Here is a 13,640-nt window from a genome sequence, read left to right as displayed (position 1 = left end):
TATGAAGCCCACTACCCATTACGATCTTGACAGATTAGAGAGATGAAGGGCCAAAACTAACAAAATGAAGTTCAACAGTGACAAATGCAAGACACTCCACTTTGGCAGAAAAAATGAAATGCAAAGATACAGAATGGGGGACAATGCCTGGCTCGAGAGCAGGACATGTGAAAAAGATCTTGGAAGTCCTCGTGGACAACAACTTAAACATGAGCCAACAATGTGGTGTGGTGGCAAAAAAAGCCAATGAGATTTTGGCCTGCATCAATAGGAGCCTAGTGTCTAGATCTAGGGAAGTCCTGCTCCCCAGGCTCTATTCCGCCTTGGTTAGACCACTTTACCTGGAATATTGTGTCCAATTCTGGGCACCACAATTGAAAGGAGATATTGACTCTAAGCTGGAATGTGTCCAGAGGAGGGCGACTCAAATGATCAAGGGTCTGGAGAACAAGCCCTATGAGGAGCGGCTTAGGGAACTGGGCATGTTTAGCCTGAAGAAGAGAAGGCTGTGAGGAGATATGATGAGAGCCATGGATAAATATGTGAGAGGAAGCCACAGGGAGGAGGAGGGAGCAGAATGGGGTGGAACTGGATGATGGCCCAGGAGGTCTCTTCCAACTCTTTGATTCTAGGATTCTACCCCCAGCTGCAGAGTGTAGACCAGAGCCCATTGCTTTGGCGGTCTCTGTGTCCCTGACCCCTTGGCCCCCTCACAACTCCCTGGGGAAAGGAGGGAGGGGGTGTTTGTGTGTGTTTTGGGATGTTACAAAACTCCGTTACACAACTGCTGCGGCTCCTGGCCTGGTGCCCACCTCTCAGCAGAGCAGAGACAGCAGAGCAGAGCAGGACGCCGGACACCAGAAAGCGCATTGCAAAGGAAGGAAGGAAGGAAGGAAGGAAGGAAGGAAGGAAGGAAGGAAGGAAGGAAGGAAGGAGGAGGGCGAGAAGAGGCAGCAGCTGCACCCCAGCCCCCCCTCTGGACCCCAGACCACCTCGAGAAGGTGCCCAGCTGCAAGGGGGGGCTTTGCTCTGGGGGTTTTATTATTATTATTATTATTGGGGGGGGGTCTGTTCTCCTGACCCAACAGGCCTGTCTCTCCCCAGTTCTTCACAGCGTCTCTTTTTGAAGAGAAGGGACCCCCAAAATGCTGGGCGCCCCCTCCATCACTCTGGCCCTCTTCCTGGCTCTGGCCCTCTTGGGCAACCCTGTGGACTCCACTGAGAGGTAAGGGCACCATTCGTATTATTCCTGGATGCACAACCACATTCGTAGACAACATCACTCGGCTGGCTTTTGTAATTAACTACACCCGTCAGACCCTTCCCAAGTGTCTAGGACTGTGTGATGTAGCGGCCAATAATGCGTGCAGATCCCAGTCAGGTGGCCTTCTGCAACTGGCAGCGGGTGACTTGGTCAGCGCTGGTTGTGTTTAAGTGCAGGCCAAGGTCTTGAGTCACTGCACCCAGTGTGCCAATCTCCACTGGGACCCCCTTGACTGGCTTGTGCCAGAGTCTTTGCAGTTCAATCTTTAAATCCTCATATCAGCTTTTCCAGTTGTTTCTCTGCAATCCTGCTGTCACCTGGGATCGCAACATCGACAATCCATACTTTGTTTTTCTCCATGATTGTGAGGTCCAGAGTAGTTTGACATCTTCATTTTCTTTAACTACTACTCCTTTCCCTTCGTCTTCTTCTTCCCCTTCCCCCCTCCTCCTTCTCATTCTTCTCTTTCTTCTCTTCCTCTTTTTTCTCCTTCTTCTTCCCCTTCTCTTCCTCCTCCTCCTTCACCTCCTTTTTCTTATCTTCTTCTCTTTCTCCTCCTCCTCCTCCTCCTGCTTTTTCTCCTTCTCTTTCTCCTCCTTCTTTTTCCTTTCTTCTTCTTTCTCCTCCTCCTCTTCTTCTCGTTCTCCTTTTTCTTATCCTCCATCTTGTCCTTTTGCTTTTCCTCCTCCTTCTTTATCTTCTTCTCTTTCTCCTCCTCCTTCTCTTCTTCTTCTTGTTCTCCTTTTTCTTATCCTCCATCTCCTTCGTCTCCTTCTCCTCCTTTATCTTCTTCTCTTTCTCCTCCTTCTCCTTCTCTTCTTCTTGTTCTCCTTTTTCTTATCCTCCATCTCCTCCTCCTCCTCCTCCTCCTCCTTCTTCTCTTTCTTCTTTGGGTGATTTCTGGGCTATATGGTTGTGTTCTAGCAGCATTTTCTCCTGACATTTTGCCTGCAAATGCCAGTGAAATGTGAGAAGAAAATGCTGCTTGAACACGGCCATGCAGCCCAGAAACCACACAACATCCTAATGATTCCGGCCATGAAAGCCATCAACAAGATATCATCATCATCATCATCATCACTATGATGAGGATGCTCCCAACAAGCAAGCAGTGTGTTGTGTGATGTAATGGATCCTGGTCTGCTCTTAGCGTTATGTTGGGTTTCTGTGTGTGTATCCCACACACACATACATCCGGACATATATCACAAAGTATTCCGAGGTGACCCAGTGGTACAGCCTTTCTCCTCCTCCTCCTCTTGCTCTTCTTCCTCTGGGTGCCCTTCTTGTCCCCCCGCCCCACTCGGGACCAGTCTTCCAAGGTTCTGCCCCCCTCATTCTGCATTTGCCTTCAGAAAGACTTCCTTTCCAGTTATTGGGGGTCAACCCTTGCCTCCCTTCAAGAGGCTGGGGAAGTTACTTTTCCCAAGGCTTGCATGCAGGGCTGGCAAGGAGTTGCAGGAGCTCCTGCTGAGAAAAAGAAGGGCTCACTCTCGTCCTTCCTTTGGCTTTAGGCAACCCTCCTGGTCAGGCCCAAGGCCAGGATTTTGATTTGGGGGGGGGGGGGCAGGGGGCTGAGCCTGAGTGAAAGAGGGTCTGCCCTAGCCAACCTTTTGTATCCTTACCCCAATAATACCCCCCCTCCATGCATATTGATCATATCATATCAGATCATGAGATGAATAAACAGAACAGTTTAAATAATGCACCAGGAAAGCCTTCTCGTGGACCACCCTGAGAATTTCGGGGGGGGGGGCTGAAGCCCCCAAGCCCCCCCCCCCAGCTACATGCCTGCTCCTTGGCCTGTTTCCAGGAGAAGTCCAGAGGCTTCAAGGCACAAGGGGCCCCGCCCTCCTCTTCCTCTGCCTCCTCCTCCTGATCATCTTCCTCCTCATCTTCTTCATCTTCTTCCTCCTCTTCCTCCCCCTCATCATCATCATCTTCCTCCTCCTCTTCCTTCTCCTCCTCATTATCATCATCTTCCTTCTCATCTTCCTCCTCCTCCTCATCATCTTCCTCCTCATCTTCTTCCTTCTCCGCCTCCTCCTCATTATCCTCCTCCTCTTCCTCCTCTTGCTCTTCCTCCTCCTCCTCATTATCATCTTCCACCTCCTCCTCTTCCTCCTCATCATCATTATCTTCCTCCTTCTCCTCCTCCTCTTCCTCCTCCTCCTCATTATCCTCTTCCACCTCATTATCTTCCTCATCCTCATCATCTTCCTCCTCATCATCATCATCTTCCTTCTCATCTTCCTCCTTCTCCTCTTCCTCTTCCTCCTCTTCCTCCTCCTCATTATCATCTTCCACCTCCTCATCTTCCTCCTCCTCATCATTATCTTCCTTCTTCTCCTCCTCCTCATCTTCCTCCTCCTCCTCCTCATCCTCCTCCTCCTCATCTTCCTCCTCATTATCATCATCTTCCTTCTCAACTTCCTCCTTCTCGTCATCATCTTCCTCCTCATCATCATCTTCCTTCTCATCTTCCTCCTCCTCCTCCTCCTCCTCCTCCTCCCACAGCCTTCCCTCCAATCACACCATGGGTTGTCAATGTCATTTCCCAAAAATGAGGGGAAAAGGTTTATGAAGCTTCCAAATGTCTTTTGCGAGAAGGAGGGGCCTTGTCCTGCGAGGGCACATCTTGCAATCGTATTTCCATGGCTGTCTCCTCCTGGAGCCCCCCCCCCCCCCCCCCCCAATTGCAACGAACGTAGTAATTTCCGGCAGAAACCAAAACAATGAAGTCTCTGGAGCAGAACAACCACTTTCACAAGAAGGACCGCACAAGGAAACAGGAAATAACAGCCCAAAAGAGGAAGAGAAACATGTTCAAATTGGGTTCCTTTTTGTGTTCTTGCCTTGCTCCTCTTTCCCCCTCTTAGCCCTTTCCAAGGGAAGGGAGAGGGAAGAGGGAAGCGAAGGGAAGAGGGAAGGGAAAGAGAAGAGGAAACTGAAGAGAGAAGGGAAGGAAAAGAAAAGGGAAGGGGGAAGGGAAAGGAAAGAGGGAATGGAAGGGAAGGGAAGGGAAAGAGAAGAGGAAAGTGAAGAGGGAAGGAAAGGAAAGGGGAAGGGAAGAGGGAAGGGAAAGGGAGAGGGAAGGGAAAGAGAAGAGGAAAGTGAAGAGGGAAGGGAAAGGGAAGAAAGAAGGGAAGGGAAGAGGGAAGGGAAAGGGAGAGGGAAGGGAAAGAGAAGAGGAAAGTGAAGAGGGAAGGGAAAGGGAAGAAAGAAGGGAAGGGAAAGTGAAGGAAAGGGAAGGGAAAGGAAAGGGGAAGGGAAGAAAGAAGGGAAGGAGAAGGGAAGAGGGAGAGGGAGAGGGAAGGGCAAGGGAAGAAGAGAGTCAGAAAGTGTATGAGGGAAAGAAGGAAGGGAAGTGAAGGAAAGGGAAAGGGAAGAGGGAAGTGAAGGGAAAGAGAAGAGGACAGTGAAGAGGGAATCGAAAGGAAAGGGAAAGGGAAGAGGGAAGTAATGAGAAGGGAAGAGGGAAGAGAAGAAAGGGAAGAGGGAAGGGAAGAAGAGAGACAGAAAGCGTATGAGGGGAAGGGAGGAAGAGAGCCTGCCATGGAGACATGGTGAGGGAGGCCTCCTTTCCTCCCTGTATTATATTGAGGGTGGGGAGGGGGCTATTCTGGGCTGTGTGACCTTTGACCCTTCTCTTTCCTCTCTCCCCCCCCCCCAAATCCCAGTGTGGACCCCCCTCCCTGCAAGGCCGGCCGGGAGTGCTTCAACTACACGCTGGTCTGCCGGGGGTCGGGCTATGAGGTGAGCCCCCCACCCTTTCAAGGAGGGTTGAGGGTCCCCAAGTGGGGCCTGTGTGTGTGCCCCCCCCCCACTGACCCTGCTCCCCTTCCTTCCTTCCTGCCCCCCCCCCACCTGCAGGGGCGCCGCTACCCGCCTTCCTCCTGGGTGGGCACCCGCGTACAAGACGGCTCCAAATACGTCGCTGCCGCCTTCAAGTCCTTCTGGCGCCTCTTCCGCTACATCCACCTGGGGAAGAATGACCGGAGTAAGAGCCACCGGACACAGAGGACACCAAAGGGGCCACCACGCAGGGGCCCCGCAGACCCTTCCTCACCCACTCCCAGCACCCACCCCCACTTGCCCCAGCCAGCCACACCAGGCAGAGGGAAAGCCCAGTGCCCCCAATGCAGAGGGCAGGCCCGAGCCCATTCTCCCCAACTACAAATCCCATTGCCCCTGCAGCAGAATGAAGATCAGAGCCCATTGATCTCAACTACAAAGCCCATTAACCCCACTGCAGAGTGTAGAACGTAGCTCATTGTCCCCAATGGCAAAGCCTATTATCTTCAAGTACAAAGCCAATTACCCCCATTGCAGAATGTAGATCAGCGCCCATTAACCTCAACTGCAAAGCCCATTATCCCCAACCACAAAGCCCATTATCCTCATTGCAGTATGTAGATCAGAGCCCATTAACCTCAACTGCAAAGCCCATTATCCCCAAATACAAACCTATTATCCACAATGGCAAAGCCCATTACCCCATTGCAGAATGTAGATCAGCGCCCATTAACCTCAACTGCAAAGCCCATTATCCCCAAATACAAACCTATTATCCACAATGGCAAAGCCCATTACCCCATTGCAGAATGTAGATCAGCGCCCATTAACCTCAACTGCAAAGCCCATTATCCCCAAATACAAACCTATTATCCACAATGGCAAAGCCCATTACCCCATTGCAGAATGTAGATCAGCACCCATTAACCTCAACTGCAAAGCCCATTATCCCCAAATACAAACCTATTATCCACAATGGCAAAGCCCATTACTCCATTGCAGAATGTAGATTATAGCCCATTAACCTCAACTGCAAAGCCCATTATCCCCAACTACAAAGCCCATTACCCCCATTGCAGAATGTAGATCAGACACCATTAATCCCAAGTGCAAAGCCCATTATCCACAATAGCAAAGCCCAATACCCCATTGCAGAATGTAGATCAGACACCATTAATCCCAAGTGCAAAGCCCATTATCCACAATAGCAAAGCCCAATACCCCATTGCAGAATGTAGATCAGACACCATTAATCCCAAGTGCAAAGCCCATTATCCACAATGGCAAAGCCCATTACCCCATTGCAGAATGTAGATCAGCGCCCATTAACCTCAACTGCAAAGCCCATTATCCCCAAATACAAACCTATTATCCACAATGGCAAAGCCCATTACCCCATTGCAGAATGTAGATCAGCGCCCATTAACCTCAACTGCAAAGCCCATTATCCCCAAATACAAACCTATTATCCACAATGGCAAAGCCCATTACCCCATTGCAGAATGTAGATCAGCACCCATTAACCTCAACTGCAAAGCCCATTATCCCCAAATACAAACCTATTATCCACAATGGCAAAGCCCATTACCCCATTGCAGAATGTAGATCAGCGCCCATTAACCTCAACTGCAAAGCCCATTATCCCCAAATACAAACCTATTATCCACAATGGCAAAGCCCATTACCCCATTGCAGAATGTAGATCAGCACCCATTAACCTCAACTGCAAAGCCCATTATCCCCAAATACAAACCTATTATCCACAATGGCAAAGCCCATTACTCCATTGCAGAATGTAGATTATAGCCCATTAACCTCAACTGCAAAGCCCATTATCCCCAACTACAAAGCCCATTACCCCCATTGCAGAATGTAGATCAGACACCATTAATCCCAAGTGCAAAGCCCATTATCCACAATAGCAAAGCCCAATACCCCATTGCAGAATGTAGATCAGACACCATTAATCCCAAGTGCAAAGCCCATTATCCACAATAGCAAAGCCCAATACCCCATTGCAGAATGTAGATCAGCGCCCATTAACCTCAACTGCAAAGCCCATTATCCCCAAATACAAACCTATTATCCACAATGGCAAAGCCCATTACCCCATTGCAGAATGTAGATCAGCGCCCATTAACCTCAACTGCAAAGCCCATTATCCCCAAATACAAACCTATTATCCACAATGGCAAAGCCCATTACCCCATTGCAGAATGTAGATCAGCGCCCATTAACCTCAACTGCAAAGCCCATTATCCCCAAATACAAACCTATTATCCACAATGGCAAAGCCCATTACCCCATTGCAGAATGTAGATCAGCACCCATTAACCTCAACTGCAAAGCCCATTATCCCCAAATACAAACCTATTATCCACAATGGCAAAGCCCATTACCCCATTGCAGAATGTAGATCAGCACCCATTAACCTCAACTGCAAAGCCCATTATCCCCAAATACAAACCTATTATCCACAATGGCAAAGCCCATTACCCCATTGCAGAATGTAGATCAGCACCCATTAACCTCAACTGCAAAGCCCATTATCCCCAAATACAAACCTATTATCCACAATGGCAAAGCCCATTACTCCATTGCAGAATGTAGATTATAGCCCATTAACCTCAACTGCAAAGCCCATTATCCCCAACTACAAAGCCCATTACCCCCATTGCAGAATGTAGATCAGACACCATTAATCCCAAGTGCAAAGCCCATTATCCACAATAGCAAAGCCCAATACCCCATTGCAGAATGTAGATCAGACACCATTAATCCCAAGTGCAAAGCCCATTATCCACAATAGCAAAGCCCAATACCCCATTGCAGAATGTAGATCAGCGCCCATTAACCTCAACTGCAAAGCCCATTATCCCCAAATACAAACCTATTATCCACAATGGCAAAGCCCATTACCCCATTGCAGAATGTAGATCAGCACCCATTAACCTCAACTGCAAAGCCCATTATCCCCAAATACAAACCTATTATCCACAATGGCAAAGCCCATTACCCCATTGCAGAATGTAGATCAGCACCCATTAACCTCAACTGCAAAGCCCATTATCCCCAAATACAAACCTATTATCCACAATGGCAAAGCCCATTACTCCATTGCAGAATGTAGATTATAGCCCATTAACCTCAACTGCAAAGCCCATTATCCCCAACTACAAAGCCCATTACCCCCATTGCAGAATGTAGATCAGACACCATTAATCCCAAGTGCAAAGCCCATTATCCACAATAGCAAAGCCCAATACCCCATTGCAGAATGTAGATCAGCGCCCATTAACCTCAACTGCAAAGCCCATTATCCCCAAATACAAACCTATTATCCACAATGGCAAAGCCCATTACCCCATTGCAGAATGTAGATCAGCGCCCATTAACCTCAACTGCAAAGCCCATTATCCCCAAATACAAACCTATTATCCACAATGGCAAAGCCCATTACCCCATTGCAGAATGTAGATCAGCACCCATTAACCTCAACTGCAAAGCCCATTATCCCCAAATACATACCCTATTATCCACAATGGCAAAGCCCATTACCCCATTGCAGAATGTAGATTATAGCCCATTAACCTCAACTGCAAAGCCCATTATCCCCAACTACAAAGCCCATTACCCCCATTGCAGAATGTAGATCAGACACCATTAATCCCAAGTGCAAAGCCCATTATCCACAATAGCAAAGCCCAATACCCCATTGCAGAATGTAGATCAGCGCCCATTAACCTCAACTGCAAAGCCCATTATCCCCAAATACAAACCTATTATCCACAATGGCAAAGCCCATTACCCCATTGCAGAATGTAGATCAGCACCCATTAACCTCAACTGCAAAGCCCATTATCCCCAACTACAAACCTATTATCCACAATGGCAAAGCCCATTACCCCATTGCAGAATGTAGATCAGCGCCCATTAACCTCAACTGCAAAGCCCATTATCCCCAAATACATACCCTATTATCCACAATGGCAAAGCCCATTACCCCATTGCAGAATGTAGATCAGCACCCATTAACCTCAACTGCAAAGCCCATTATCCCCAAATACATACCCTATTATCCACAATGGCAAAGCCCATTACCCCATTGCAGAATGTAGATTATAGCCCATTAACCTCAACTGCAAAGCCCATTATCCCCAACTACAAAGCCCATTACCCCCATTGCAGAATGTAGATCAGACACCATTAATCCCAAGTGCAAAGCCCATTATCCACAATAGCAAAGCCCAATACCCCATTGCAGAATGTAGATCAGCGCCCATTAACCTCAACTGCAAAGCCCATTATCCCCAAATACAAACCTATTATCCACAATGGCAAAGCCCATTACCCCATTGCAGAATGTAGATCAGCGCCCATTAACCTCAACTGCAAAGCCCATTATCCCCAAATACAAACCTATTATCCACAATGGCAAAGCCCATTACCCCATTGCAGAATGTAGATCAGCACCCATTAACCTCAACTGCAAAGCCCATTATCCCCAAATACAAACCTATTATCCACAATGGCAAAGCCCATTACCCCATTGCAGAATGTAGATCAGCACCCATTAACCTCAACTGCAAAGCCCATTATCCCCAAATACAAACCTATTATCCACAATGGCAAAGCCCATTACCCCATTGCAGAATGTAGATCAGCGCCCATTAACCTCAACTGCAAAGCCCATTATCCCCAAATACAAACCTATTATCCACAATGGCAAAGCCCATTACCCCATTGCAGAATGTAGATCAGCACCCATTAACCTCAACTGCAAAGCCCATTATCCCCAAATACAAACCTATTATCCACAATGGCAAAGCCCATTACCCCATTGCAGAATGTAGATCAGCGCCCATTAACCTCAACTGCAAAGCCCATTATCCCCAAATACAAACCTATTATCCACAATGGCAAAGCCCATTACCCCATTGCAGAATGTAGATCAGCACCCATTAACCTCAACTGCAAAGCCCATTATCCCCAAATACATACCCTATTATCCACAATGGCAAAGCTCATTACCCCATTGCAGAATGTAGATCAGCGCCCATTAACCTCAACTGCAAAGCCCATTATCCCCAAATACAAACCTATTATCCACAATGGCAAAGCCCATTACCCCATTGCAGAATGTAGATCAGCACCCATTAACCTCAACTGCAAAGCCCATTATCCCCAAATACAAACCTATTATCCACAATGGCAAAGCCCATTACTCCATTGCAGAATGTAGATCATAGCCCATTAACCTCACCTGCAAAGCCCATTATCCCCAACTACAAAGCCCATTACCCCCGTTGCAGAATGTAGATCAGACACCATTAATCCCAACTGCAAAGCCCATTATCCCCAATGGCAAAGCCCAATACCCCCACTGCAGAATATAGATCAGAGCCCATTATAATTAACTACAAAACCCATTATCTCCAGCTGCAGAAGATAGATCAGAGCCCATTATCCCCAACTGCAACACCCATTATCCCCAACTGCAGAATGTAGATCAGAGCCCATCATCTCCAACTGGAGAACCCATTGTCCTCAACTAAAAAGCCCCACATTCCCAGTTACTGCCCAACTGCAAGGTCCATTATCCCCAACTCAAGGGCCACCATGCCTAGTTTTACTATTATTATATTCTTCGCTGTCCAGCCTGCAGCCGAGCACAATGGGTCCACCATGTCGAGGAAGCCCATTGCCTCAACTCCAAGGCCTTCTATCTGCAGGTGCAGGGTGCAGGTCCCATTCTTCCCATGCCAGAGCCCACCCTCCCAGACTGCAGAGCCCTTCTATCCGCAACTGCAAGGCCCATCACCCACGAGCGTGGGGCCCATTTTCCTCGGCTGCAGGATGGACAGCGGATGCAATAACACTAGTAACCCTTGATTTGTATTCTGCCCCATCTCCCTGAAGGGACTCAGCAAAGCCCCCAACTCACTGGGCCTGTTCCCCAACCCAGTGGGGAAGAGGGGGGGGCATTTCCCATTTCCCACCCGAGGGGCTGAAGGGGAGGGTGGGCCTGCTTCCTCCTCCCATCTCACTTCCCCCATTGAAATACACAGAGGCCACCATCCCGATGACATCGCCGGTCCTGGCCCGGGTGGAGGAGGCGGACGGGGCCTTCGAGGTCTACTTCATGGTGCCCGAGGCCTTCCGGGACGACCCCCCGAAGCCCACTGAGGAGACGGTGAGAGGGAGGGCGAGGACCCCTCTTGGCACCCCCCTTGAGTCCACACATGGTCAGCCCTGGAGGTCATTGCCTCCTTTGGGAGCCTCTTAGTGACCCCTGGCTTGACCTCAGGCATTCACCCCCCCCCCTCAAATTGCCTTTGCAGGTCTTCCTGACCACCTTCCCAGAGCTGGAGACCTACGCCCGCTTCTTTGGGGGCTGGATGACCGACGACGTCCATGAATCGCAGCTGCTGGCCCTGGACGAAGCCCTCCGCCGCGACCAGAGGGCCACAAAGCCCGGGGTGCACTACGTGGCTGGATACAACAGGTGAAGGTCACATGTGGGAAGGGGGGGCCTTTCCCTGCAGCACTAGGAGGACCTCTGCCGGGAGGGCTTGGAAGGTGTCTTTCCTATTCCACAAAATGGGGCCAGGCTGGATGGCCTTTGGGGGTCGCTTCCACTGCTAGGATTTTATTTTGTGTTGAGTATCAGGAAGGTTTAGGCTTTTAGCCTGTGTGGTTTAGATAGGTCAAGTTGACTTATTTTGATTAGTAGTTAGGGTTTGAGCAAAAAGGGGAAGAGAACCCCAGTAAGAATCTTTACTGTAACAGAGATAACAGAGGGAAAGAATAGGCTAGTACCTGGAGTGATCTGTGAAGGAAAGAAACACATTTTGAAGGAAATGTTTAAAACCTGTCTAGTGGAATGAACAGTCCTCTTAAGAATTGTTTTATGGAAGGTTATAAATGTAACCACTAAAGGAATGTACCTCTAGGAGTTAAGAAACACTGAAACCATTAAGCTTCTATACTTCAATAACTTATTACAGTTTCTCTTAAATCCAAATCTCTCTTTCGTGTACTTTCGAGTCAAGCCACACTACACATCAAAGGAAGATAAACAACATACTACAGGCTAGTGGCGGTGTTATTGATTTTGTAGATTCATTACAAGTTGTAGGAGACCCTGACAAATCAGTAATGTCCCTTCAACTGGTGGCATCGTTACACTGGGATGTATAGTTCACCTACAATCAAAGAGCATTCTCAACTCCAACATATACATATATATCGTCCCTACTTCGCGGATTTTAACTTTTCATGGGTGGTCCTGGAACGTAACACCCGCAATAAGTGAGGGAACACTGTCCCTCTATCTGTCTGTCTATCTTGTATGTCTGAAACAGCACCGAATGTTTGCTGTGTGTGCGCGCATTGTGATCCGCCCTGAGTTTCCTTCGGAGAAAGAAGGGCGGAATATAAATACTGCAAATAAATCAATAATTGAGGGGGGGTCTTCTTTATCTGGTGTTTGAATAAAGCAAGACTTCTTTGGGGGGGTCTTCCTTCTTTATTGGGGAGGGGGCTTCCATGCCCTTCCATTGCCATACAGACTAACACCCCCTTTCTCTCTCTCTCTCTTTGCAGTCCCTTTGAGCTCTTCAACCGGCGCAATGAGGTCTGGCGCCTTGCGGAGGGAGAGCTGGCCTGCCCCTCCGTACCGCAGGAGGCCCCCCAGGAGGAGTAGGGAGTGCGGCCCCTTTAAGGAGGAAGACCCCCCCTCAAAAAAAGGGCATGTGGGTGGGAGTGGGCTCCCTGCCCCCTGCCTGCCTAGTCCTGGGAGAGAGAGAAAGGTGGTGAAGGAGGAAGGAAGACCTTGTGGAACCGCACCTCCCACGAGGCCAGGCTACAACTCCCAGGGCGTTCCCAAGGGGGTCCAATCCGCTTTAATCCCGCAGTGCAGATCTCCTCGGAATGGAGGGTCCTCCTGGGCAGGGGCCTCTTCTTGCTTCCGGGAAATAAAGAAGCGCATTTTAATTAATTGTGTTTGGTGGGAAACATGGTCTCGTTCTTCTTGCAGAGCCTTCAAAGGAAGGAAAGATGGGTTCTGCAGTTGGGGGCGATGGGCTTTGCAGTTGAGGACATCACTTGCTTGGGAAGGGGCTGCTTTGGGGGCGGGGTAAGGGGGCTATACATGGGTGCAGACTTCATCATCATCATCATCATCATCATCGAACCACAAAGAGAGGAGGATAAGAAGAAATAATAATTTTTATATTATTATCATATATTATTATTAGAATAAAAATAAATTATTTTTATAACAATGATAATAATATATTATTAGAGAAAATAATAATAATAATTTATCATTACTATTATTCTGTCGCGCGCTGGGCCTGTAAATAATTGTCTTTAAATAGGACGTGTGACTTGAGCCCAGCGGGAAGCCAGGGGGCCCCCAAAGAGAAGTTCTCAGAGGCTTTCCACCACAAATGGTCTTTAGATGGCTTGTGAAGTATAACAAAGTCCTTTATTAATGAACAACCAAACAGAAACTTCTCTTGTCTTCAGAAAGTTAAACAAATTATGATTCCAGGCTTTTATGCAACTGGTGGCTTCC

General features: G+C 48.5%; 1 protein-coding gene across 1 annotated transcript; it reads left to right on the top strand.

Moving 5' to 3' along the window:
* Positions 1–1,057: 1,057 nt before the first annotated feature.
* Positions 1,058–13,058, top strand: LOC137095795 (heme-binding protein 2-like). Its single transcript, XM_067462546.1, has 6 exons — positions 1,058–1,225; positions 4,945–5,020; positions 5,138–5,264; positions 11,128–11,252; positions 11,401–11,564; positions 12,665–13,058. Exons 1-6 carry the CDS (start codon positions 1,146–1,148, stop codon positions 12,762–12,764), a joined length of 672 nt encoding a protein of 223 aa, XP_067318647.1. The 5' UTR covers positions 1,058–1,145; the 3' UTR covers positions 12,765–13,058.
* The last annotated feature ends 582 nt before the right edge of the window (positions 13,059–13,640 follow it).

Source organism: Anolis sagrei, unplaced genomic scaffold, assembly GCF_037176765.1.
Source record: "Anolis sagrei isolate rAnoSag1 unplaced genomic scaffold, rAnoSag1.mat MAT_SCAFFOLD_29, whole genome shotgun sequence".
Classification (NCBI taxonomy): Eukaryota; Metazoa; Chordata; class Lepidosauria; order Squamata; family Dactyloidae; genus Anolis; species Anolis sagrei.
The sequence above is the reverse complement of the archived record's forward strand: the minus strand, read 5'-3'. Positions and strand labels throughout refer to the sequence as shown.

Excerpts from the sequence above, each read along its gene's own strand:
- LOC137095795 (XM_067462546.1), top strand. The coding sequence starts at position 1,146 with ATGCTGGGCGCCCCCTCCATCACTCTGGCCCTCTTCCTGGCTCTGGCC. Across the intron at positions 5,021-5,137 it reads GCCGGGGGTCGGGCTATGAG|GGGCGCCGCTACCCGCCTTC; the intron begins GTGAGCCCCCCA and ends CCCCACCTGCAG. Across the intron at positions 5,265-11,127 it reads CCTGGGGAAGAATGACCGGA|AGGCCACCATCCCGATGACA; the intron begins GTAAGAGCCACC and ends TGAAATACACAG.